Genomic DNA, 27391 nt, shown 5'->3' with positions numbered 1-27391 from the left:
TCGAATAGCTTGATCACAGTCGGATAACCTCTTAGTAAAGTTATTTAATGAAGTAACAAATAAGTAGCCCCCAAGCATCATAACGGCTGGTCATAGAGCTGCACGAAAACTAGTGCTCCCACAGACCCGAATGAATACGCTTCTGCAAACACAAATGTTTTTGGACTTGCTGGCATTTCGGGACTTGCCGGTGTTACTCTTAACTTAATTTTATCTGTAAATGATGCTATATCAAAGAAAAAATACTTGTAAATAAATATAACAACACAATTCACAGCCATCTGCAAAAATAGCCTAGACTTAGTATAAATGTGGTCTAGTTGCAGTAACATCGGTAAAATATCCCTTTTTTAACTTTCCACACATTAGCTTCTCTTCACTTTAGAATATAATGCTTCATAATTTTAAAGCCATGACATGGTTAAACCCATGCAGCCCAAAAAGTAATTGCAGACCATTGAGAACACTGGGTTTAAAAATCAGGGGGTTTCCTTTTCCCACACCACAGGTCATCTTCAGGTCATTAAGAACAATAGACCTCCCTATTGAGGGTGGTGGCAACAGCAATCCCATCATCCTTTCTCACCTTACCACCCCCATGTGCACATGGACATGCAAATATGGGGTTCATATACTACTCCAGACTGTTTGTTTTGTTAATACAGTATTAGTAATGCTTAGACACAGAATATGTTAAGAATAATAACCTTAGTGAAAGAAGCTCTCAGTGATAATACAGTAAGTGCCCACTGCAACACTCACTGATGTAGTAAGTGATTGTATGTCTGTCAACCATGATCTGCTTTGTGCATGTGACTTAAAAATAAACATTGTACTTTCCTGTAGTATTAATAGGTTAGTGGAAATGGAAACTTGTGAGGGTGAGAAGTATCTGGTGTTTCACAGCTTTTCCACTATGAGTGTACCAGTACTTACAGAACACTGCATACTTTCATTATGAACACACTTATCCATTCAAAAACAGTGTTTGAGTGTGGATCAGAAGATAGCAAACAATTATGTCCAAGATTATATTGATGGTGATGTCAATAATGATATTAATGATGATGTGACAATGAGGTGATGCTATATTCTAGGTCCCAGGGAAAGGAGAAAGAGGCTGAGGCTCTGCTTATAGACTCCATATGCTTTGGTCCACATTTTGCTGACGCATACTCCAGTCTGGCATCACTCTATGCTGAACAGGTGAAATTTCCACAAGACAAGGTGCACTCACTCTTACTTTCATGCACATACAGCATACTTGCCTGCAGAGTGGTATGATAAATAAATACAGCTTACCAAAGTGGGACTGCCTCTGTCCTAAACCCTCTACAATGATGAGGGGGGAAACAAATCAAATTGAAACTAGCAGTAGAAGTAATAATGACGATAATATATATCATATATTATTCATACCAATTACATACCCACAGGGGAACTATGAGGATGAATGTCTTAAATAAACAAATGGAAGACAACAGTTTAAAAATCTTTGAGAAATGTGGCAACTTGTAAATCGGTATAAAATTACATTAACCAGAAAGGTAATAATGGCATGTTTAAATCAGTAAGGATATTCCTGTCGACAGAGAAAAAAAATAGTAATGTGACCAGCGTTCCCTCAACTGGCAGGGAAGGCATTCTAAAGGGCAAGTTGATGGTTTAGTTAATAAAAATAAAAGTCGGATAGGATAGAGATAGCATCAAGCTCTCCAAAGACTGCATGAACATTCAAATTAACTATGTTGCTGCAAAAAGGGTGAGAGATTGAAGATTCAACTGATTCAAAAGTCTTAAAAAACAAACAAGTAAGCAAGAAAAAACCTCAGGGAGAGTCTCACAAGAGTGGGGATCCCTCTCCTGGGATAATAATGTTGTGTATAACGGTAAACATAAATGAATAATTGTAAGAATATAAACATCAATACTTTAATGCTTTAATGCAAAAAAAACATGATTCATATAATTTCTTGTGGAATTAAATTTGCTTTAGTTTGGAATGGTTAAACTGAGTGCAGGCAGCTATAGAACTTTGTTAGCGATCTTGCTGTGTCGGTGTATTTTGTAAGGTGGCAAATCAGTTTCTTGTTTGGGATTCATTAAAGCTAATCATATCTCAATTTCATGTTGTGTTTGCACCATAACTTCCTGAAACCATAGTTAAATTAATTCTTGCTTTAATCCAGTGTTTATTTCATCTGCACTCCCACAGAAACGCTTTTCTGAAGCCAATGCAGTGTATCTGAAAGGCCTAGAGAACTGTCCAGACAACTCAGACCTGCATAATAACTATGGAGTGTTTCTGGTGGATACAGGTGAGTTGAACCAGTTCTACCTAGGCCTCTGGGATAATAGGCAAACACAAGCTCCCATTAAAGTTATGGTGGACAAAATTAACCAAGCCAAAATGATCTGTATTTATATAGCTCCGTCCCATCTGTTTGTCTGATGTGGCGTAATTCCTCACAGACCCTGATCTTATTTCTAGGCGTCTGCAATGGGACTGCAGTGGGTTGTCAATATTATAGTGTGAACAATATGGAATCAGATTTGTGTCAAAAGCGACCACGTAACAACACCCTGAGCGAGATAATTGTACTCACTCCATGCGTGAAGATTTAACTGCAAACTGCGACTGCAAAAGTGCTCACACGTGAGTTTCAGCTATGTGCATAATCTCTGCTCGCGCAGCTGAATTCTTGAGTGTGGAGATGAAATCTGCTTGAGTGAGTCTTCTTGCCTTTTTTGGGAGGCGTATGGAAACACATGACCTTTCGTTAGGGGTACTACGGATAAAAAAAAGTCACGGATCGGATCATTCCTCGGATCAGAATCACGGATCGGATGATTTTTCGGATCAGCAAAAAAAGTCTGGCACAATCTTTTCGCTGTTTAAAGCCCTCGTTTTGCACAACCGAATATGGCCTCATGTCTGCACCTATAAACACAACGATAGTGTTTGTGATGGCTTTAACCCGGTCTGATTTTGCAACAAGGGGCTGCTTAAATGCTGCAGTGTTTTGTGGTTGTTGAGCAGCCTTCGTTTTCACTTCTGTCAGTGGGGTGATGTTGCTTCAAATGCATGGCCATGCTTTCGTGATAAAAAGGTTTATTTCTCAAGGCTTCATGTGCACACATACCCCCTGCTGGTCAAAGACTGTTAAGGACCTGGTATACTTCCATGCACAAGCCGTGCGCGCCAAAGTGCATGTCGCATTGCGCGTATGCATATCACGGACCCTGGTATACTCGCTCGTCAGGGTCCTGTAGTATTTGACTTCACCATTGCGTGCCGGTACAAGTCTGGACACAGGGAACAGGACGCATTCCTACCAAAGAAGAAGAGAACTACAGCTCCCTCGGACACGTCTGGTTCAAGCGCCTCACAGCTGAAAGGTCCGCCAGGCAGGGGAGTTGGGGTGTCAGCTGGTTCGTAGGTCGCCAGGTCAAGGCTCGGATGACTATTCTTGGCGACTACTTCTTCTGTTGTTGAAATGTGTTGTTTTTTCTGCTTGGTGAGTGGGGCTTAATACGGAAATTCAGTTCACGCATGGGCTGTGCTCTTTGCGTGTCATGCACACGATGTGCGTTGGGTTTGGGCGCAGAAGTATACCAGGGCTTTTAAACAGCCAGATATAAGCAACAGTGCAGATATGGACAGACATAGAAATGACTGCAAAGTAAAAAAAACAATTAATCTTAATAAATGCATTTAATGTATCGTTCATGTATTAATTCATATAACCAAAATTTCAATTTTTGTTTAGTGTATTATAGGTACGTAAAAAGGACAATTCAATGGAATCTAATAGTACTTGTCAAGTGAATCTTGATAATGACAGGGGAACAATTGTATTCAAACTGTTGCCGTATTTTAACAAGGTAAGAGGCAGTGAATTTGCTTGTGCAACTATTGAACTTTATAAATTTTTATGTAGAAACAAAATATATTCCACTCTGCTGGGTCATGAACAGTCTAATGAATTAAGCCGATTACCCATTTGGATTATGATTAATAATTAATTTAATAATTGATAAATCACAATAATACATCAATAGTTAGCTTGAATTGACGGATTGGAGTTCTACAGGGAAGAGGTTGACAATATAAACACATGTGCAATATTAATCAGACCAGACTGCATATTTTAGAAACATTTATTAAAAAAACATCAAATATTGAAACAAGAATATCTACTAAATGTAACTATATACAGTGTGTGCATTAGAGAGAGAGAGAGAGAGAGAGTCTGTGTGTGTACAGATCAAATGGTCAAGTCAGATAGAGGTAGACTACAAATCAAGATGGCGATTGTCAAAGAAACTACAACAAGATGGCAGAATCAAAGATGGCTTCTTGACCGCATGGCTGCTGTATTTCTTTGTTAACTAAAATGAGATGCCAGGTTAGATGGGAGGTTAGAAGCATGGACATCACTAACATCATATTAACTATACAATCTATACATTACAACAACACTTTGTGTGAGCAAGTAAGCTCAATACAACATTTCATCTATGCTTAGCCAAGTAGTGTGATGCTATGCTAGGCCCAGTTACGTTACCAAGTCCTTAAAAGATGCAAAAGTATCCTTTTGAGGGGCTGTCTGTTGGTCCAGGAACGGTAGATGGTTGACTGTGTTTCTGGTATCTGTTGCCCAGGTTCCTCCTTACAAAGTTAGCTAGTTGAAGCTAACCTGGCTCTGGATCCTTGGTTGATCCTTAGGCAGGCTCTGGTGTCGCTGCCTCTGATGGGAGGATAGCAGGCTGCTTGAGTGGGCCTGCTTGAAGATGAGCAGAGAGGATTCTCTTGCTGCTGGAAGCTTGTTTAGCTCTGTACTGAAGGATCTTCAGTTGAACAGCTGATGTCTGTGTCCTTCCTGCACCCAGAAGGGCAGGGGAGAGCAGAGGAGTCTGTATCCTCCGCTGAGATGGAGAAGAGAAGAGAGGGAAGAAGGGGAAATCTGGCTTTTGTATTGTTTGTCACATGGGGTCACATGTCACAAAGTGACCACTGAGGTGGGTTTCTCACTGATGTGCAAGTTTTATGACCCTCTTTTGGCGCATTTCCACCGGCTCTACTCGCCTCGCCACGGCACGGTTTAAGTAGTGTTTCCACTAGCCTAGTACCTGGTACAGGTACTATTTTTAGTACCTGCTCCGGCGAGGTTCCAATCGTGCTTAACTAGGTACTATGCGATGATTGGTCAGACTGCTGGTCGCTGACTGGCCAGAGTCCCGTCACAGGAAGAGACGTCCCACACAGAAATCAAGCCGAACAGCGCCGGACTGTAGCTCACTTAAAACTACTTAATCTTCAACAACTACCAGGGAAACCTCTATATTTAACAGGAGTCTTTTAAAGTGGAGTGGTGTATTTAGGGACAGCGCCGGTGATCTATAAAATCGGCATCACAGACCGCTGCCGCTGTAGTCTGTGGAGTAGGAGGCGGTGCTCCGGAGACGTGTGGACAGAAATCAAGCCGAACAGTGCCAAATTGTAGATAAGTTAAAAAGTTTCACTCAGCTGTGCAGTGATGACTCTGCCCACGTTAAGTAGGTACTTTTTTGTAGTGGAGATGCAACCTAATCTTACCGTGGTGAGGCGAGTAGAGCCGGTGGAAATACGCCATTAGACCGAGGGTCAAGCCATCATCTATGTGCTCAACCGGATCTATGCCCACCTGGATAAGCCGGCGAGCACTGTGAGAGTCATGTTCTTTGACGTCTCCAGTGCATTTAACACCACCCGTCCAGTGCTTCTGGGTGAGAAGCTGACAGCAATGCAGGTAGATGCCCCCCTCGTGTCCTGGATTGTGGACTACCTGACTGGCAGACCACAGTACGTGAGCCTGCATCACTGTGTGTCAGACATAGTGGTCAGCAACACCGGGGCCCCGCAGGGAACTGTCCTCACTCCCTTCCTCTTCACCCTTTACACCACGGACTTCAACTATTGCACAGACCTGCTACCTTCAGAAGTTTTCTGATGACTCGGCCATAGTTGGATGTATCAGCAAGGGTGATGAGGATGAGTACAGGGTGACTGTCGACAACTTTATCACATGGTGACAGCTCAACGTGGCTAAGACAAAGGAACTGGTTGTGGATCTGAGGAGGAACAAGGCACCGGTGACCCCTGTTTCCATCCAGTGTGGACATTGTACAGGATTACAAATACCTGGGATTACACATAGACAATAAACTTGATTGGGCAAAGAACACTGATGCTCTTTACAAGAAGGGCCAGAGTTGTCTCTATTTTTTGAGGCGCCTGAGGTCCTTCAACATCTGCCGGACTATGCTCAAGATCTTCTATGAGTCTGTGGTGGCTGGTGCGATCCTCTATGCTGTTGCATGCTGGGGCAGCTGGCTGAGGGTAGTAGATGCCAACAGACTCAATAAGCTTATCCGTAAGGCCAGTGATGTGGTGGGCGCTGGACTCTCTGACGGCAGTGTCAGAGAGGAGGATGCTGTCAAAGCTGCAAGCCATCTTGGACAATGTCTCCCACACACTCCATGACACACTGGTCAAACACAGGAGCCCTTTTAGCCAAAGAATGATTCCACCAAAATGTACCACAGAGAGCCATAGGAAGTCATTCCTACCTATGGCCATCAGACTCCACAACTCCTCCCTCCCTTAATGTGTGCTATACGTGTTGGGATCTGTGCAATTTCCTAAATTATCTGTGCAATAACCAACTATGTATAATAACTCAAATTACAACCATCTCATCCATTCAATACTGTACATAGTGTACATCTCTACTGTATATATTGTACATATTGACATTTTATATTAGAGTGCATATGTTTATGTTTATGTTTACTTAGCTTTACGTTTACTCTTGTTCATTTCTTTTTATTATTCTTATATATTTCTATCCTTGTTTCATGTTCTTTGAATAGTAGCGGATGTAATACAAGAATTTCCCTTTGGGAATCAATAAAAAACAACTTCTTTACAAGTCACTAGTCACTAGTTTGTGTACAAAACAAAGTCACAGCAGTTTCATGCAGTTGTGCTGTGATGACCCTGCCCATGTGTGCCCATGCGAGGTGAGGTGGGACCATGTAGTGCAAAAGTGGCATTAGTTGTCTTGTGCTTCTTCTTCTGATTCTCCTTATTGTTTTTGTGGGATTGCAAGAATAATGTCAAAGTGCATACTGCCACCTACAGTATCAGTGCTCCCATAGGTGTCCACCCCCAACCTATGTCCACCCCAAGCAGACACATCTCCACACAGTTGCTGAAATTACACACGAGGACGCAAGGACTTATTTTGCTCCCGCAGTTGTTAAATCTTTGTGCACGGAGTGAGTACAATTTGATAGTCCTGCTATCTCTATAAATTTCAAGGCATCAGAACCCCGAATATTTAGGGGTGTGATATTTGAACGACAAAACATTTCATTGACTGATTTGATATTTGTGGTCAAAGGGTCAAAGTCAAGGTGACATTTTGTTTTTATGAACATGATACGTCAAAAACACATTCAAGAATTTCCTTCCAAATTTGCAAAAACACTCACTTAGACTCACAGATATTTTTTTTAGAATTAGGTGGCCAAAGGTCAAGGTAAAACTGGCCTTACAAATCATGTGAAGAAATTTTTGTTTTATTTTCCTGACCTTGCATTTTCATTCCTCCAGGAAAGGAAGACCTAGCAGCAACTCATTACCAGGAAGCAATTCGGCTCAAACCAGCACACTATGTGGCCATGGTGAACCTGGGCCGTCTGCTCCGATCATCCAATGATAACAAAGCAGCAGAGTCTTGGTACAAGAGGTGAGTATATTTAGCAGTAGTAGCTTTTATAGAGAAGTTGTGTAGATTGAGAAGTGGTTGGGCTACTGTAGAGACTACTCCCCACCCTGTTTGTACATGTGCGCTCATTGACTAATATTTTACTAACTTTCTGCCCCTCCATTTTTGTCAAGGAGAGTGCTAACCTTCTCTCCTCTCATACGACAGCCTAACGGACCTGACTCACGGAGAAACAAAAACATTTTCAATGGGATCAAAGGCTTATAAATGTGTGCAGTGCTCAAAGCACTATGGTAGCTTGTTGATCCCAGCCCACATTAAAAAGACACATACACATACACCCACATACAGGCAAGCCACCAGCATAATTACTTACAAAACAGAGCACATATGATGAATTTTGTCAAATTTAAATAGTTTTCTAATTGCATTGTCTGACATTTTTACCTTTTATTTGCAAAAGGTAATTGCTTGTGTGAAACTTCAGTCAAAAAACCATGCCAGATGCCATTACTGATGCAACCCTCCCATTTATCCGGACTTGGCACTGCCAGAAGGAGCACACTGGCCCCCATCAATTGAGCTACACAGACACTGAATTACAGAATGATTTAGTTCACAAACAAGTTCACTGATAACAGCATATTATTTGTTCACATTCATGAATATGAATGTGACAGGCACATTCATCACAGCTGATAGCAGCAGGTGTGCTAGTGTTTTTGCACCACCTCCATAGAAGGCCATCCTCATGACCTCTAGCATTTGCCTACAGGGCACTGCAGGTGACGAGGAAGGTGGAAATCCTGACACCACTTGGAGCTCTATACTACAACACAGGCCATTATGAAGAGGCCCTGCAGGTGTACAGAGAGGCCGTTGCCCTCCAGCCAGACAGCACTGACATCTGGCTTGCTCTGGTGAAAACACACACACACACAGTGCACACATATTAAGTTTTTACTCAGGATTGTTTTCTCTATTTATGTGACATGGCAAAGAAAATGCACACAGGTCAGGGACAGTAAAACTGCTGAAGTGAATAATCTATATCTCATTGAAAAAAAAAAAAAAAAAACATGTGCCAAAGGGAGTGAAAAGATATATTTTACCACATTTATGATTTTTACTGTCATCATAAATATTCACAGAATATGAGACAGCTGCCTTTTTTTGATGCCAAAAATCTCCAAATGCAACTTAATGTAGGTTTGAATAATTTGGTGTAGAAACATGTGGACTCACATGTTGACAAAAATGCTTCCATAGTTCATATTTAATCCAAACAATAATAATATAAACAACACAATGCAACAACATTTAGACTACAGCTCCTCACTAGTGAAGGCAGGAGACATAGTGGATCCCAGCAGGTGAGCACAGTCAGCTGCTGTGGAGACAGTGGAATCTCCATCACAGCCCCCAACTCCCCATTCTTTCTCGATTTGGACTCCCCACTTTCCAACACAATCTCTGACTGGAAAATAATGATTACACTGTGTAACTCTGTGTGCTCTGTCTAATTATTCAGAATTATAGATTGGTAAAGTAGCTGCATGTTTAGAATTAGAAGAAGTAGTTGTTTTTGCACACACCCCAATTAGTGAAAGGGAATTTGCATTTAATTCATCCTTATTACAAACCACTAGTAAACACACACCAGCAGGAGCAGTGGGCAGCATTTATTTGCACCCGGGGAGCAATGGGGATGGGTGCCTTGCTCAGACGCAACCCAGCCCTTGACCCATCTCGGGATTTGAACAGGAAACCCTCTGGTTATGAGCCCAATTCCTTTCCTCCTGGCTGCCATGGCCATGTTTTATGTATTCATCAGATGTACAGTATGAGTGATCACCACGGCAACAATAATTGACAGTTTTTTATTTTTTACATCAACATTAAGATCTGACATCTTTTCTGTGTAGCTGTGGGAGTGCCTGAGTTTACAGTGGCTGTAAGTCTATCCCTCATTTTCTTTATATTTATCACTAACTCCGGACAAACTCTCAAATAAAATATTTTTGGCCATTTAAATGAAAGGCTCAACTAAAAATATCTATACCCATTTACTTCTACAATTCCTTAGGAATATGTTGGCTGCTTCATTAAGTCACTTTTAGACAGCATTTTCTGACTGGAAACTATTTTTTAAATGACTCACTCTCCCACACCAAAGTTGATAGAGAAAATCTTATTGTTATGTACATAACCCAGGTTCTTTGAATAATATCAGCAGGCCTCACTGTGACGTCAGAAGCACCTAGATTCTTATGCCAATCTTAACTGGCTGGTGAATGTGTCTAGTAGTACTGTGCAAAAATCCAAATTTGTGGTTTTAGCAATGCTATAATGACTATAAAGTACAGTCATTTCTCAATTCACTTTATTGGAACACAATCAAAAAGGAAACAGGTTTAGAAAAAAAAAGCAGCTTCTTAAGGTTAAAATATCAAGTATTTACTGAGACCAACCTTTACACTTGAACAATAGCATGACACTGGCTCTATAAAAACTACTTCTGCCTTGATTGGTTAGTAATTGAGGTTAAATCCAAATTAAGGATTTCAAACACCTAAGTCACAAAATAATGCATGTGAATGTACTGATGGAGACAGCAGTGTACCAACACTGTGTACTGTGATGCAAAAATTACAGAGTGAACAGTTTAAAAAGAGACACAACCAGTTACTAGTGGAAAAAAGGCTAAAGGTGGGATAAGTGAAAATATTTTTTAAAATATTGTGTAGATTTTATAAAGTGAGCCCTTTGTTAAATGGCTAAAATCTGTCTTTTCTATTTTCCCTGCTGGCAGCCACAATTTCAGTGAGGGTAGACCTTGTCTCAGGCTGGTTGCTGGCACAGAGGGTGCTCAGCGCTGACTCTGTATCAGGAAGCCATACAACCACACTTTTAAAAAAAAGTATCAATGTAAACACTTTGCCAAACCCTGACTTAACATTTTTGTAACTGACTGTCTTTACCAGGCTCAGGTTCTAGTCATGGCTGGTTATACCACGGATGCTAAGAAGATGACCTTGGACATCATATCCAGAGGTGACAGCTGTATTGAATGTTACCGCCTCCTGTCTGCCATCTACAGCAAGAACGGCAACTTTACAGAGGTGTGTTTGTCACAGATGTGTGTCTGTCTCAACATGTAATAACACAGTCTGTGTTGCTCAGACATTCGGGATTGATAAACTCTATATCTAAGAACTCTTTGAGGACAGCTGCTATTTCACTCCATTTAGTAAATTATGTTAATATAAAAAAAAAGGTGAAGTAGTTGTTCGGGGCGAAGGTGGTTTACAGCGATCCCCCGCCCGGACCTCGCTGCTTCCCGGGGCCGCGGACATGTGCACTTGCTGCGGCTTCTCCCGACCGCCTGCCCCCAGCGCGACTGTCGATCGGAGCGGCTTTCCAGCATTTAATCGGTGCTGTTTCATTGTGTACTCACATCTTGTTGGAACCGTTTTTTGGCGTTCCACTGTTTTATTGGTGTTCCGAACTGATCTTGGACAGACTCTAAGCGGGAATAGACAGACGCATGCCGGCCGCAATTTTTGCATGCGTCAACACAAAATCCTGTTTTGGTGTTAAAAGCCTTATTTTCACTCGGAGTGAATATCACTGGAAGCCGCTGCTCTTCTCCTTATTTACATGCTGTGTACTGTAAAGTGGAATGAAAGAGTCTGAAGAAACAGCCAAAGTATTAAAATGCTGATGTTGTAAAAATGATAGAGGTATCATTGATCACATTTCCGGTCCATAAAAGTCAAATTATTATAATGTTTTTTGTTAAGGTCGAAATAATGCCCTGTATTAGTTTAATACACATGCAACTTCTCATTATTTCATTAGACTGTAGGAGTTTTGATGGCATATCATGAGGTACTACTCCATCTGGTTTAAAGACTAGCAGTGGGACTAGTGGACTGAAGCTTAATGTTTTGAAACATCATAAAAATCACAATAACTCATGAAAGTCATGATATTTTCCTAAAGTGTCCAGTCCTGCTATCTCTAACCCCATTCACGATTCAAAGTAAAAAGTGGTGAAATAGATTTGTTGCAGTGCCATTTGTGATCCCTCCTCTATGTTTGAGCATATTTGTGTAGTTGACTGTATATGTGAATATGTCCAGGCTCTGGATGCTCTGGACAGGGCCTTGCAACAGAATCCCAGTGATGTGACTGTACAGGCAGAGCTGTATTTCTCCAAAGGAAACCAGCTCAGAGAGATGAACCAGCTGGACCAAGCCTTTGAGGTACCTTTCTCTGTTTCTTTCTCATTTTCTCTCTTATTATTATTATTATCTATTAGGGATGGGCATGAAAATTGTATCATATAATTATTCATTTGATAATATAATGTTGATCAGTTTGTGTTTTTATCAAAAAGATACATTATCCCACTCTGTGTGTGTGTATGTCTGTTTGTGTTTCCGCACTTGCCAATATGACCACTAGTTGTGTGAATGGGGTGAAGTCTGCCATCTCTGATTGCCTTGTTAAGAGACTGTTTTTTCCATCTCTTTATCCACATGGTTTAGCTTTGCTTTCAGTTTATACATGGTAGCTACAGGATGTATGCAGTCATTATAGCTTTACATTTTTATTCACTTTTAAATCTGTGGCATTGGCTTCTCTGACAGCTCAGACAGGTAAAGGAGACAAAACAGTAGTGTTTCAGAGCTGCAACAAAAATGTCATTAGTTGCAATGTCAGTGGTGCCACCGATCATTATTTGTATGTGTGATGCTAACATTGTAATCTAGTCTAAGATACTAAGTAAGATAAAAAAAAAGTTGCCACCTTTTTACAGTAGCCGTTTATTGTTGGTAGTCTTGGCAGTTGGTCAGGTCTAGGTTCAGCAACATTACAGTATGCGCCCAAGAATGAGGTCAGCTGACTACCTGAATATACTGAATGACCAGATTATTACATCAATGGATTTTTTTCTTCACTGATGGCACGGGCATATTCTAAGATGACAATGCCAGGATTCATCAGGCTCAAGTTGTGAAACTTGTGAAAAAATTATGAACTTTGTGAATTCATTCCATACATGTCTATTTAATTCTTGCTGTCCTCCCAGAGTCTGTATTGTATAGTTAATTGGGTTTAGATATATCTGAATGTATTTGCTTTTTTTCTCCCATTAGAACTATAAGCTTGCTGTTGAACTCAAACCTGACCAGTCGCAGGCCTGGATGAACATGGGAGGGATTCAACACATTAAGGTAGTACTTGTGTCACACTTGAGTCCTCGGTAAAAATGAGGAAAAAAAAGTTTTTTGTAGATTTACATAAACATACCAGAACTTTTCAGCATTACACTGAGGTGTTCAGCAGCGTCAGTAAGGAATTTTACATTTTAGAAAATTAGATTTAAATAAAATGTACAATTTAGGTACTCATATTTAAACATTTGAACAGCTGTAGCGCTCCCCTAATTAATATTGTTACTTCAACCCACAGAGTGGGAGTGAAGTATTGTTTTTGGCGGCTCTGTGTGTGTCTGTTCTTCCGCACTTGCTGCACTTGCCACTATGACCAACAGAGGACACAAGAGGCTTCCTGCGTGAATGGTGGGAAGTCTGCCATCTCTGATTGCCTTGTTAATAAGGGCAGGGCTTTTGGGTTCTTTAATTTTTGGGTTCTTTTATTTATCTATCGTGTCTTAACCCTGATTTTACGTACTTTTTAATGTCATCTTGGATTCCTTTTATTATAGTGCACACTCAGTTTTTAACCCTATCAAACTATGCTTGTTTTAACCAAGAGGTTCTTACCTAACTGTCTGTCTTTTAACTATGAAAAAATTATCTATATGTACTATACTACTATCCGGTCTCCACTGTCTCACGTCAAAACAGCAGCTCCTGCCTGCTCCGTCTCGCTGGGTTAGCTTAACAGTTCGTCACCGTCCGCACACACGCCGTGTCGGAACCAAGCTGATCTTCTTAGCGTTAGCACTCGTGCTATCTCTGAGCCTCAGCGCGACACACGGCAGAAGTTACACAGAACTGTATTGCACTCGTCACTGTCCTGGCTGTTGTGTTAACATCCACAGTCACAAATACACACGGTGTCAAAAAAAAGCCTCTACAGTATCATTATTGTAACATCTTAAGTAAGTATAACAGTTTGGATTTTGATAATTATCAGATATTCATGGATGCTTGCCCCATCTTTAGAGTTTTAAATAAACTCTAATAAACAGTCGACTAAACACCAGAGCACTGACCAGAGGGGACTGCAACGTACAAAGGCGCAGGACTACATTTGGCCAAATGGTGGGGTCTATCAGAGGCACACAGTCATGGAACAGGCTATCAGCCCATATCACAAACTGTGACACCTATTCAACGTTTAAAACTGCACTGAAACAATGGTTGAAAACTAACCAGACATGCACTCACAGTTAGATTATTCACTTTTTTTTGGGCCCCAAAGTCTTAATCTTAACTTACATGTAACTTGTCTATGGTTTACTTGTAATGTGTAATGTCTTGTGATTTATGTATTCTTTTGTATCATGTCCTGTTGAATGTCTACTGTACTAACCTGCCTTAGGACAATGGATGAAAATTAGCTATTGTGCTAACTCCGGCATACTTACGTTGTTGCTCTATGCTTACATGTTGATGAATACGCATTGTCCTAATTCAAAAAAATAAATAAATTGTAGTAGGGCTCCTACATGTTGGAGGATTGGTGAGGCCCTTTACTGAAGGAACAGGGAACTGACTGCTGATAGCTGCCACTTTGTCAATAAAACATGAAGCAAAGGCATCTGTTAGAGCCATTTTTTGGTTTATGTGTGTGTTTGTTTATTTTATGTAATATCTGGAAGTCACAGTAGGTGGCACTCGGTACTGTGGGGTGCAGGAAATTGATAAAGAGAATAGCAGGTAATTAGTCAGCAGATGTGCTGCTTACTGGGGAAGCACATAGTTTTTGACTGTCGCCGGCGTCCTCGTCATCATTTTGGTGTGGCAAACTTGAGCCATTTGTTTGGAATTTGCATTCAAGTTACAGAGTTCATGTTGGTGTCTGCACAATTAAGAGCTTATTTGTTAAGAGCGCAAAACCGTGAATAAATGTTTGGTGACTGCATACAGCGCTGACATGTTTCGTTCATTCATTGGACTCAGAAGACGACGTGTCCACTACTACCAAGTACTGGTACAGCAGCCCCTCAGTGGCTTAGGTTCTTTTTGTTGTTTTTATTTTGATAAAAACAAGTCACTATAGTGTCATTGTAGAATGACACTGGATGAGAAGAAGGTCAAATTTGTTTAGGTCAGAAGAACCTGTCATTTTGTGCCATTTTCTTTCAGCAACAAGAGGGTATTGGTGAGCCATGGGTGGGGCTGAGAGCATCAAGCAGGTCTGGTGAATAGAGGATACAGCCTATTCAGATAAGAACTCAGTGAAGAGCAGAGAGAGTCTGTGGTATCATTAACCTCCAGGGAGGAGAATGTGGAAGGGTGGAGGCTATAAGGGATGAGAATTGGGTGGGAGATAGGCTGCAGAGATTGCGGCAGAAGAAAAACATGGGGGTAGAAGCAGAACTTTGTTCTGGGAGACCCGCACTGAACTGAATGAAATAGTGTAAGAGTAGTGTAAAGGTGTGACTGTGAGGGTATCTGTGGAACAATTTATGGTAAGAATGAGATCAAGCTCTACCAGCTTTGTGATTTGGAGGGCTGTGAACCTGCTGCAGCTCAAAGGAGTGCATCTGCGATAGGAAGTCTGAAGAGCAGGGACTGTCTAAGTGGATGTTCATATCACTTATGACAATCATGGGACAGTCATGCTAGGGGATGGAGGAGAACAGGGTGTCTAGCTCATCGAGAAAATCACCCAGTTGTTCTGGTGGACGATAAATGACAATCATGTAGATTTTGACTGGTGCAGTCACCAAGATGGCATGGTAATCAAAGGAGTTGAACTTGACAGGGGGTAGTCGTTGTTTGTATTTCCATTTGTTCGAAATGAATAGGCCCCTCCCGCCTTCTGCATCCAGATGGACAAGAGGTATGGGAGAATGTGTAGCACAAGTGCGAGGAACCTATTGTTATCCTTCAGATTATTAGGGCCCGAGCCACGAATGGCAGGGGCGGGGACCTGGCACAAATTTCTGCGAGGAACCTATTGAAATCCTTCAGATTATTATTAGGGTTCGAGCAACAAGGTTGCAAGAACACTATTTATTATTATATCCGTGGCTTTCTGGTCATTTTTGAGGAGGTTCCCGTGCATAAAAACTCCTGAAACTTGGCATGCAGGTCAGGTCTGGCGAAAATGTGATATTGGCTTAGGTCCCAAACCCGTGTGTTGCTCAAGGGCTCTATAGCGCCCCCTAAATTGAAAACAGAATTACTCAAAACTTTGTGGAAAGATGTTATAGACCAAGACGAACAAAAAAGTCGACCGTAACCATGGCCTCAATTCATTAAGATTAAGATTAACTTTATTGTCCCACAAGTGGGAAATTTGTCTTATCTCATACTCTGTGTGCAGAGTCGCTAACGATTCTATTGGCTTGTCTTAAAGTAGCCTGTTCATAAATGCTCTGCATGGATAAGTGCTCCTTGACACCAATAATTTTCCATGCAGTATGAATCAATCAGGACAGTTTTTTAACTGCACAGAGAGGTTGCCAAACCAAGCTGTGATACTGTACCTGATGAGGCCTGATAAAAAATCATCTTAATTTTTTCATCAAAACCGTGGACTCGCAAACGACGTAAAAAATGCAACCGTTGTTGTAATCTGCAACAGATGAGTGGGTTTGATCAATGGTTTGGTTGAGAATCACATCAGGGGGTGGTCATATTATAAGTTATTATATCTGATATTATAAAACAGATATAATAACTGTAGGAGGAAGACCATCTTAATTAAGATGGTCTTCCTCCTACAGTTATTATATCTGTTTTATAATATCCCGATATTCCTTAAAAAAACATTTTTTAAACATTTAGACTCCTTAATTACTCCTTTTTTGTGGGGACACAAAGCTCCCAGAATAGGTAAGAAATATCTCTGCAGGGCTAAATCTGCAGGAGGATTAGCACTCCCAAATTTTCTGTTTTACTACTGGGCCTCAGCGATTAAGACTTTTATTTTCTGGCTGAACGCCACAAAGTCCCCACCTAATTGGCTACTGATGGAACAAGAGGAATGCCATCCATATTCATTGGCAACAATTCTATTAGCGCCTACTAAAATCAGTAGATCATTATATAACAACAATCCTATTATCCATAACATGATTTGTATTTGGAAACAAATCAAATCCAGTTATAATCTTAAAGCCATATCCTCTCTATTACCCATAGATAGAAACCCCACTTTTGCCCCGTCTGGTTTGGGTGGAGCCTTCTCTAGGTGGAATCAGAAAGGTATTAAATGTGTTAGAGATCTGTATATACAAGGTGTATTTGCCTCGTTTTCTCAATTACAGCAGAAATTTGGACTGGAAAGTAATCAATTCTTTCATTATCTGCAAATCAGAGATTATATACGTAGACATTTGGAGGATTTTCAGACCGAAACAAAAACATTAATAGATGACTGTCTGAAATTGCCGATATATGAACCTAAGTTGATAACACGTATCTATAATAATCTCCTGTCATTTAGTCCCCCCCCTGCCTATATACATAGACGCAAATGGGAGAAACAATTTGGCGAACCGATCACAGATGATCTATGGGACAAAGCCCTTGAGAAGATCAACACTTGCTCACATAATGCAAGACACTGTCTTATTCAATTTAAAATTATACACATGCTCCATTTCTCAAAGGAAAAATTACATAATATATATCCAGAAGTATCACCTGTGTGTGATAAATGCAAATCTTCCATTGCAACCCATCTTCATAGTTATGCACTATGCCCCAAAATGTACTCTTTCTGGTCTGGTGTTTTTGATATAATGTCCGAGGTTATGAGGTTTGTGATAAAGCCAGAACCCTTACTTATTATTCTCGGGGTGTCTGAAACCTTTAAGAATTTAAACAAAGCACAACAATGTTTTATTTCATATGGTCTTATAATAGCGAAAAAAATTTTTCTTACGTTATGGAAGAGTGTAAACGCACCAACATCTAAGATGTGGCTGGATGAATTGACTAATACGCTCCATCTGGAAAGAATAAGATATGTTCTGAAAGACAGTCTCCAACATTTTGACGCGACTTGGCAACCTTTGATACAGTACCTTGCTGATACAAACCCAACTTAATATTCGGTCTCTTATGCGTAGCAGGGTTCTTATGATATTTTCCATATGGGTCTTCTCCAGGGGGTGAGGGGTGGGTTTTGTTTTAATTTTGTCAACCTGTTATGTTCTGTTTCTGTCGTCTGTTTACTTGTTCTGTAATTATATTTGTTTGTTTGTTTGTATTATAAATGCCCAATAAAAATACTTAAGAAAAAAAAAAAAAAAAAAAAGAATATCACATCAGGCCTGTGGTCACTGACTCCCCGAGGGTCAAACACCATCTCTTCAGTCTTGTTAACATTCAGAAGAAGTTGATTATTGTCGCACCAATTCACAAACCTTTGAATTTCCATAAAGTAGTCAGATGGGTCGAAGTTCTTTTTCAATAGAGATAAAATTGCAGTGTCGTCTGAAAATTTGATGACATGATTATTTGAATAAAAACTTAAAAAGGTAAAAAGGACAGGTGAACTGACGCAGCCCTGGGGGGCTCCTGTGCTCAAAGTTCTAGGTTCAGATAGAGTCCCATTAACACTGACCTGCTGTCTTTGATTGGTTAAGTTAAGAATGATACAATTTAGTGGGTGGATTTTAAAATCATTCAACCTCTTAATAAAAGACCTCTTAAAAAGAGGTGGCTGCATCGTGTTAAAAGCCGAACTAAAATCAATAAATAGAAGGCGTGCATAGGATCCTCTAAGTGCCTATTAATAAAATGTGTCACAGCTATGATGGCATCATCTGTACTTCTGTTACTCTAGTATGCGAACTGAGAGGGATCTAGAAAACAGCTGACCTCTGTTTCCAAGAAATTGATAATAATATTTTAAAAACGCTTTATTACTAGAGATGTAAGTGCTACAGGACAGTAGTCATTGTTCTCTTGGGTACAGGAATGATCGTAGAGCTTTTCCAGATAGAGGGAACCAAATGAATGTCTAGAGACTTCTGGTAGATGGGGCACCAGGCCTCTGCCAGCTCTTTGCTGCAAGATTTCCATAAGCGCCTAGAAATGCCATCCGGTCCAGAGGCTTTCCTGGGGCAGATTCATGAAAAAAGTCTGCTCATCTGGCATAGATGGATCAGATAAATACAACATGTACTGTATGTAACAAAGCATTCCAGTTTCTGAAGGCGTACTCAACAGTGTAAAGATGATGTTCACTGAAACGTTTTTCTGGGATTAGATTTTGATCAAACTGATGATCAAGTTAAAGAGTCACAGAAGAAATATGTAACCAAAACAGAAAATGCCCAAAATATGACAGATCCAAGAAAGTACAGCGAGGCAGTGGGAAGTTTAATATACTTATCCACATACACTAGACCAGAAATCAACTTTGTCGTCAGTAAACTGTCTCAACATGTTGCTAAACTAACTGAAGAACACTGGAACACAGTGAAACATGTCTTCAGATACCTCAAAGGTACAGCAGAACAGGAGTTACACTTTTAGCTCATCCACATTTCTGTTAACAATTATTTGCTTGCATTTCTTTATTACTAATACAATTTAAATTTTTGCCAGTCTGCTTTTCTAAGTGACCATAGCCAATGTGTGCTTCTTTTACTGATATATTTAACTATATATTTTGCATTACTTATCCAAACAATGTCAAACTTGGCATTGCCCTTACTTGTGCCATCGGTCCGAGAGATATACGAATAACAGACAGACAGACAGACGTTCCTGGAATTTACAGATAGATTAACAAGTTTCCATCTCTCAAGATCTTAGCCATTTCCAAATCCCCTACCTTCTTTTTTAATTCCCATGACAGCACGATTGGTCCTATACTGACATGCTCATCTTCCTTTTTAAACATTAGAATTAGTTTGAATTCCTCCCTCGCTACCTTTTTAAGATTCAATCTTCTTTCTTCATCAGAACTGTCTTCTCTTGACCCTCTTTTATTGCCTTGATTTACTTCCTCTCGTTTCTTTTGCCTCTGTGCTGTTCTCTCCTACTAGGAACTGGTGTCCAGCCACCAAACTCCATATCACCCTCCTCTTCATCTACCTGACTTGCCATCTCCATCCAGTCACAAACCAGATTATGCCAACCGCCAACAAACAAAAAACAAAAAACAATCAGATATCGACAGATATCGAAACAACACTGATTAGTTTGAGTTTTCAAAAATCAATAGTAGTATAGTAGTAGAATATATATATATATATATATATATATATATATATATATATACATATAGTATATAGAAGTAGTATTTTGTGCACACACTATACCGATTTTGTGGCCACGAAATACTAGGGTTCATAATTTCTGTATTTTGTATTGTATGCTAATGAGGTAAGGTGGGCTGGGGCCATTTCGACCCCTGGTATTTGTGCTTGGGCCCTAATAATTTATATGATAATAGTGTGTACTTTGCTCTGTGTGAATGTGTGCAGGGAGACTATGCAGCAGCCAGGATGTACTACCAGCGAGCTTTGCTGCTGAGCCCTGGTTCTAAACATCTGAAGGAAAACCTGGCCAAGCTGGACCGTCTAGAAATGAAACATACAGGAGGGGAACAACTGCCACAACAAACGCTGCATCATCCTGGACATGGATCAGACGAGGAAGGCCCTGTCGAGACAACTGGAGCCTAAATACTAGCCACCAGACTACTTGATAACATGAACATGGACATAGACAGTGGGTTTGGTGTGCTGGAGCCACAGTCCAGAAACCTTCCATGGTTGAAGATCTCTATTAACACTGAAACTGCATCGTCTGCATCAGCTCTACTTTAACTCACACATGTGCTTTAGACATTTGTGTTTGATTGATTTAGATTATCTAGACAAGATAAGCTTTATGGCACTTGATCACAGATTATATTATATTATATTATATTATATTATATTATGTTTAGGGCCATCAACAGATATTTATTTATATAAAATCATGGAATGAATATAGAAACACAAAAAGTATGTTTAAATTCAAAGGCTTTCTTTAAACTTTAAACACAGTTTATTACATTACATGTCATTTAGCAGACGCTTTTATCCAAAGCAACTTACAATGGAATCAAGTACAATTAGCCAGGGGTGGAATCGAACTTTCGGCCATGATGTCTTTCATACACAAGGTAGGGTCTTAACCACTGAGCCACTCCACCCCATCTCCTAATTACAACAAATTTGGCACAAAAAAGGGATCTTGATGTTTTAAACATGTTAGTAAATTTTCACAGAGAAAAAGAAATACAAAAGAAAAAACAATTGACACAGAATGAAGTGATGGGTGATACATTTAAAGGTCAAGCATGATGCTCTTGTTCGGTGCTGGGAAAGAGAGAGGGAGGGGGAGAGAGAGAGAGAAAGAAAGACAACACAGAAAACACTGGACACTGAAAGAGAGCGCACAAACGCACACAAGTCAGGGAGGGCAAGAGAGATAACAAACTCACAGAGAGAAAGAGGGAGAGAGAGAAACAGCGTGTGCACACACACATACACACACTTTAGTTTTGTCCAACAAGCCGTCTGGAAACTATTTCAAATTAAACTTTCAGCCTAAAAGTCCATCATTGCAGTGTAGACTTTCCTGTAACCAGGATGGCTCAGTTTGCCTGCACACATGACCACATCACCACCGTAAACAACGTTAACGGCGTTCATTTATTTAAAACGTGTTAATACTGACAGCACTAATTATATTATATTATATGTCTTCTATGACAATAAGGCTGGCTAGGTATTTGCAAAGTGTTTTAGGAGCAGTCTCAGCTGGCTCAGGTGTCATCACATGACCCATCAGCTACAACGGGTAACTGGTTCAAATGTACATGGTTGTATTTATATAGTTCTTTTCTAGTCCATCGCAGGGCCTACACACAAAGACAAACACACACATACACAGAAAGGTAGTTTTTGTTGCTTTTCTGGTGCTTTTTTGGTAACTGTCCAAGTGAGCTGTCCGTGACAAAAAGCCACAAACAGCAAGCAGCAAGTACATCATCACCTAGATGGCCTCCATTGTTTGTGTCGTGTAACAACGTCACAGTAGTTCTCTTTAATAGCATTCGTTTTGTGTCTCACATTGGACCCTGGGACCATGTGGACCCCAGCATGTGAAGAGATACTCAGCCCAAGGGAAGGCAATGCTTCCTGTGTTCCTGTGTGTGGCCGGCCGTCTGCTTATGTCAGTCGTGTTTCTGTTTCTGTTGCTTGTCACTAATAATGCCGACTCTCTGCTGATCTATGATCGCCAAGCGCTCCTTACTATTCGATTTGCCAGTCAAAACATACTTCGACTCCAGGGGACATAAAACTCCTCTTCCCCCCACTCCTGTCGGGGATAGCTGCTGAGCTCCTCTGCACACCAATTCCTCGCTCCTGGAGGAGACGCTGAGGTAAAAGCACGGAGGGCTGCAGGTGACAATCCAAAGTCCTTTGTGGCATTGTATCCCGGGAGCAGTAGGCCTATGACCCAAGCCTTTTCGGTGTACCACGGATCTGATACCCGCCATTTTGCTTCCTGGCATTCTCTGGATACACCTGGCTGGCACCTGTTGCCGGTGCAGATGAGGAGTCCCGGACCCCTTGCCTTCGCTTCCCTCGCTTACGCAGAGGGGGGGTGAATCACAACAACCTTGACCGCTGACCGCTCGGCACCCCGGACGGCTGATGCCTCGTCTACTACCGTGATGGCCCTGGTGAATGCTAGATCACTAGTAAACAAGACTTTTATTCTGAATGAATTCTTCTCCTCCCGTGGTCTGGATTTTCTGTGTGTCATGGAAACCTGGCTTGGTGTCGGTGAGTTAAGCTCCTTCTCCGTACTTTTGCTGGCGGAGGGAACATATTTGAACTCTCCAAGGACCACTGGACGAGGAGGGGGAGCAGGGACAATTTTTAAGAAACATTTTAAATGTCGCCAACTATCTCCAGACTCTTACTCCAGCATTGAATTGTACATGTTTGTGCTGGATCAATCTCAGCCAGTAGGCCTACTGTGTGCTGTGATTAACTGACTACCAAAATATAGGATTTTATCAATGACTTTTCTTTTTTTTTTTGCCGGGCTCATGCCAAGATATGACAGGGTTTTTATTATTATTAGTATTATCATTATTATTATTATTGTTGTTGGAGATTTTAATATACATGTCTGTTGTCCCACTTAACCACTGGCTAAAGACTTTCTTGTTCTTATTGACTTTTTTAATCTTGAACAGTCTGTGACAGGCCCCACACATGAGCATGGGCACACACTGGATCTCATTCTATCGTTTGGTTTACCTGTTTTTAACATGGAAGTGTGTGATGCAGTGTTCTTTGATCACATGCCTATTCTATTTGAGACCTCCCTCCCCTGTCTAATATCTGCACCATGTGCTCCTGTTCGTAAACATCATGCAACAACAACACTTCTACTGCTTTACAGTTTTCTGCTGGTTTCTGGGACTCAGTCCAAGTCTCCTCCTTGTTTTGAAACTGAGGAGCGGACCTCACTATTTTACTCCACTATCTGAGTCCTGGCTAAATGACACCCGTGCTGCCAGACAAGAGTGCAGGAGAGTTGAACGCAGGTGGAAAAAGGATAAACTCCAGGTATCTTTTGACATTGACTGTGCAGATACCAGAAAATTGTTAAAAGTCAACAAATTCAGTATTTTCCTGGTCTTATTTCAAATAGTTCCCATAAACCTTGTGTTTTCTTTAGCACCGTCAATAATGCTCTTAATACTCCAAACCTTCTTGTTTTGAAATCTCCTCAGAAAGCTGTAACAAATTTCTCAAGTTTTTTGTGGACAAGATTGAGACCATTAGGATGCACATCTCTCCTCCCTTGCATGACCCTTCGATTTTTCACCAGTTTGAGCCTGTGTCACTGACTTCCCTTCAGCAAATGGTAGATCATCTAAACCCTTCAGCCTGTCCTACAGATATTGCCCCCTCCCGCCTTTTTAAAGAGTTTTTTGTTGGACCAAGCATCCAGGCAGGTCAGTAGCCTGAGTAACCAGAGATCAGTTCCAGCTCATTTTAAAAATGCTGTAGTGCAGCCTCTTTTTAAAAAAGCCAAAAGTTCAAGTATCAAAAGTTATTTTGATGCAGGGCATGAATATGATGTGATACTTATACAACTTATCACCAGATCACAATGAGTATCCACACACTGAAGACCCATTTGAAGGAGGCAGGCTTGTTTCGACGCGCAATTCTCTTGGAATTGCAAGGTCCCCGGCAACCGTGGGGCTATCGGACTATGTGGCAGGTACTTCAACAGAAGCACAAACCACGTGTTAAACGTGACATGATGAAGATATTGCTGCGAAAACTGCATCCTCAAGGGACGGATTTGAGAAGACGTCAGAGGTTTACGAGACACATATATCACTCAATCAGTCCAAACTACATATGGCACATACATGGCTACAACAAGCCAAAGCCCTTTGGTTTGGCCCTGTCCCGATGTATCGATGGCTTTTCTAGAAGAATAATGTGGCTTGTTTGTGGGAATGCCAACAACAGCCCGTCTGTCAGCTCTCATAACTACATTAATTGTATCAAGAGTGTCGGTGTGATCCCAATGAGATTGAGAACTGACTTTGGGACAGAAAAAGGCACAATGGCAGTCATACGATGCACCCTCCGTCACGAGCACACAGACTACTATGCTGGTTCTTCAAGTCACAGCTATGGTTTGTCAACAGGGAATCAGCGTATCGAGTCATGGTGGTCCTTTTTCAGGTAAGGGAGGTAAGTAAAATAAAAAATAGACGAATAATTAGCTGTACATCAGCAAATAATTAATGCAAAATGTATAACAACAATTTCGGCAAAATGCACTCCACCACAATTCTGTGTAAATTGTAGGCATATACACACATTTTGCCATGGCTTCATCAAAGTACAAAAACAGCTGCTTCTCCTGCAAATGTTTGTTAGAGTGAGCCATATATATTTATTATTGGTTTATTTTGATATGGTCTGTATCCCCATTTTTCAAATAATACTTGTAGTTTTAGGTTGCACAATCATTATTTCCTCCTGGTGTAAAATACTCAGCTTTAATTAAAGTATTCATAGGGCTCAGTTTTGGATGGACTTGTTCTTAGATCTCAGAGATGCTGGACATTTCAATGGCAGCCATGAACACCAGTGTTTGCTGAGATTCTGCTTCAGTGATGTTCTGCAGAAAGGCCTGAATCGATGCGTGGATCTCTGGAACAACCACAGGATTCGACCCTCCAGACTTGCATCATGTCCTGGGGGGATTCCGAATGAACTCTTTTTCTTGCCTCAAAGGTGTTTAATTTGTTAAGGAATGCATATTCTAATGAAATGCATTGGTTATCAGTAATATATTTTGATGATGTGTAAGTAAATTCAACCCTTCTACTGTAAGTTAGGGTTAGATGTCTGTCTTTGTTTACTTTCACTTTTCTGTATAAAATCAATATCAACAACTTTTCCTCTCCTGCTTATGTACAGGTTTGGTTCAAAGGACTGTGGATTAACTGTTGAAAACAGGAAATAAATGGGTTTCCTGAGTCAAGCCAAACAACTTCTTCATGTGGTGATCTAGACATTCAGGATTATGTAAAACAAACTGTCGAACAAAATGGATTACAGCAACCACATGATTGGGAATCAGCCTCAGAACTCTACTTTAGACTGAAAGAAATTGCTGCGCTATAATTAAGGACTAACTTAAGTATAGGCAACACACAGTGTCTTTTCTAACCCGATCCAGGTCCTGTGAGACAAAATTGTTTCATTTTTTGTGAAAGGGTGCTTATTTAAGTTTACGTGACCTATACATGACAAAAATTGTTTGCTCAAAATATCAAAGAGGCTGAGATTAGCCCCAACTCAGTAACCATGGAAACTATGACTCTGGCTAAACCTCAACCATGGCTAAGCCATAACTGTGGCTCACGTTTCATCAATCTGAGCCTCAACCCTGTTCCACCAAGGTGGCTAATGTGAATGCCAGCCATGTAACCATGGTAACTTGTGCTGCCGGGCAAACCTGGTCTGTAGCAGGCTAAAAGTGAAGCTTAGCACCATCTATGATCAAAGAATGTCCAATAGACAGAAACAGAGACACACAACTGTCATGGAATGATAAAATAATATGATAAACATAAAATATATAATAAAATGTATTAAAGAAATGATTTATACTTACAATTATATATTATCTATAAGTACATTAAAGAACATTATCACCAAAATAAAATATAATAAAAAATAAGACACAAATAAATACAAAATTAAACTAATTAGCAAAAAAGTATAATAAAAGGAAATTGAATTATTCATTTGATGTAACAAGGGTTAGGGCCTCCGATTGATAGGAGATAGATGATTGATTTGCTGTCACCTGCATTCACTTACTGTAATAGGGGTCCTCGTCTCCATTGAATTGCTTGATTTGCTAAAATGATTCTAGATAAATAATAACTTTTTTTTTTTACAATCAATAGATCTGTCACATGATTATTTCCTGATAACCAACATTGCATTTCTTCATGTAATAATCTACCATCAATTGTATGATAAATGTGATGAGTCATGTAAAATACTTTGATTAAATGTAGCCTATTATTATCAAAAATGTAGGCAAGGCTACTTTATATAGCACTTTTTTTTTTTTTACATAGAATAAGATGAAAATACAACAATTCAACCTATAGCATCTGGGACCAAATACAGAAGTAGCACAAATACAGCATGTAAAAATGACAGGCTTAAATGAAAATGATATCAATTCTATACAATTGGCCATGCAGGAAATAAATTAAAGCTATCCCATCGATTTGCATAACAATCAGTTGATAAATGTGATGAATATCACTTTCAAACATTACTACTAGGGCTGCCAAATGATAAAATATGGAGAATTTCACATACATTGCAGTGAAACCATAATGCTATTTTAATTATGTTCATATGAATGTTACTTATTAGGGCTGTCTTTTTGTTCTTTGGGGATTTTCCTTTAAATTGTAGGGATTTGGTTGCATTAATAGGTCCACATAATTGATTAGTTTAAAACAAAAACCATCAAGAAATCAATTGGTAGATTATCGTCTACATATATGTTGTCCCTTTGATGGAGGAATTATATAACATGATGACGCTGAAATACTTTTCTTTGTCACTTACGCATTCAGCCTGTCGCCAATATTCTGCCCACGCCACATCCCTCGCTTTATTGATTGCCGCAGTATTGCCCTTCTTTGGGATTATGTGGCTGTAATCCTCATATACCTCCATGAGGAGGGTTTGCTCCGCTGCAGAGAACATCTCTGCACGTTCTTTTCCTCTTGCTTTTCGGCATTTTTCACAGTTTCCGCGCTCGACTAGAATGGGCTTTTTATTTTCCCTGTGGGCGTGCACAAGTTGAGGC

General features: G+C 40.3%; 1 protein-coding gene and 1 non-coding gene across 3 annotated transcripts in view; one reads left to right on the top strand and one right to left on the bottom strand.

Annotated features, from left to right (window-relative positions):
• The window catches only part of tmtc1 (transmembrane O-mannosyltransferase targeting cadherins 1), an 86533-nt gene extending 61007 nt beyond the window's left edge, over positions 1–25526 (top strand). Inside the window, exons 12-19 of one of the 2 annotated variants that reach the window (XM_058625848.1) lie at positions 1098–1206; positions 2216–2318; positions 7661–7796; positions 8551–8695; positions 10760–10897; positions 11921–12043; positions 12941–13018; positions 20431–25526. In XM_058625848.1, the coding sequence (XP_058481831.1) occupies positions 1098–1206; positions 2216–2318; positions 7661–7796; positions 8551–8695; positions 10760–10897; positions 11921–12043; positions 12941–13018; positions 20431–20631 (1033 nt within the window). In that variant the 3' untranslated portion in view covers positions 20632–25526. Of the gene's footprint in view, positions 1–1097; positions 1228–2215; positions 2319–7660; positions 7797–8550; positions 8696–10759; positions 10898–11920; positions 12044–12940; positions 13019–20430 lie in introns of both variants that reach the window. The other variant, XM_058625847.1, reaches the window with a different exon arrangement.
• On the bottom strand, positions 7907–7982 carry LOC131457377 (U6atac minor spliceosomal RNA). The gene has a single exon (XR_009240024.1). It is a non-coding gene; the product is annotated as a U6atac minor spliceosomal RNA (small nuclear RNA).
• Positions 25527–27391: the final 1865 nt, after the last annotated feature.

This window comes from Solea solea, chromosome 3, assembly GCF_958295425.1.
Source record: "Solea solea chromosome 3, fSolSol10.1, whole genome shotgun sequence".
Taxonomy (NCBI): Eukaryota; Metazoa; Chordata; class Actinopteri; order Pleuronectiformes; family Soleidae; genus Solea; species Solea solea.
Note: the sequence above shows the minus strand (reverse complement) of the source record. Positions and strands in the feature narration are given on the sequence as shown.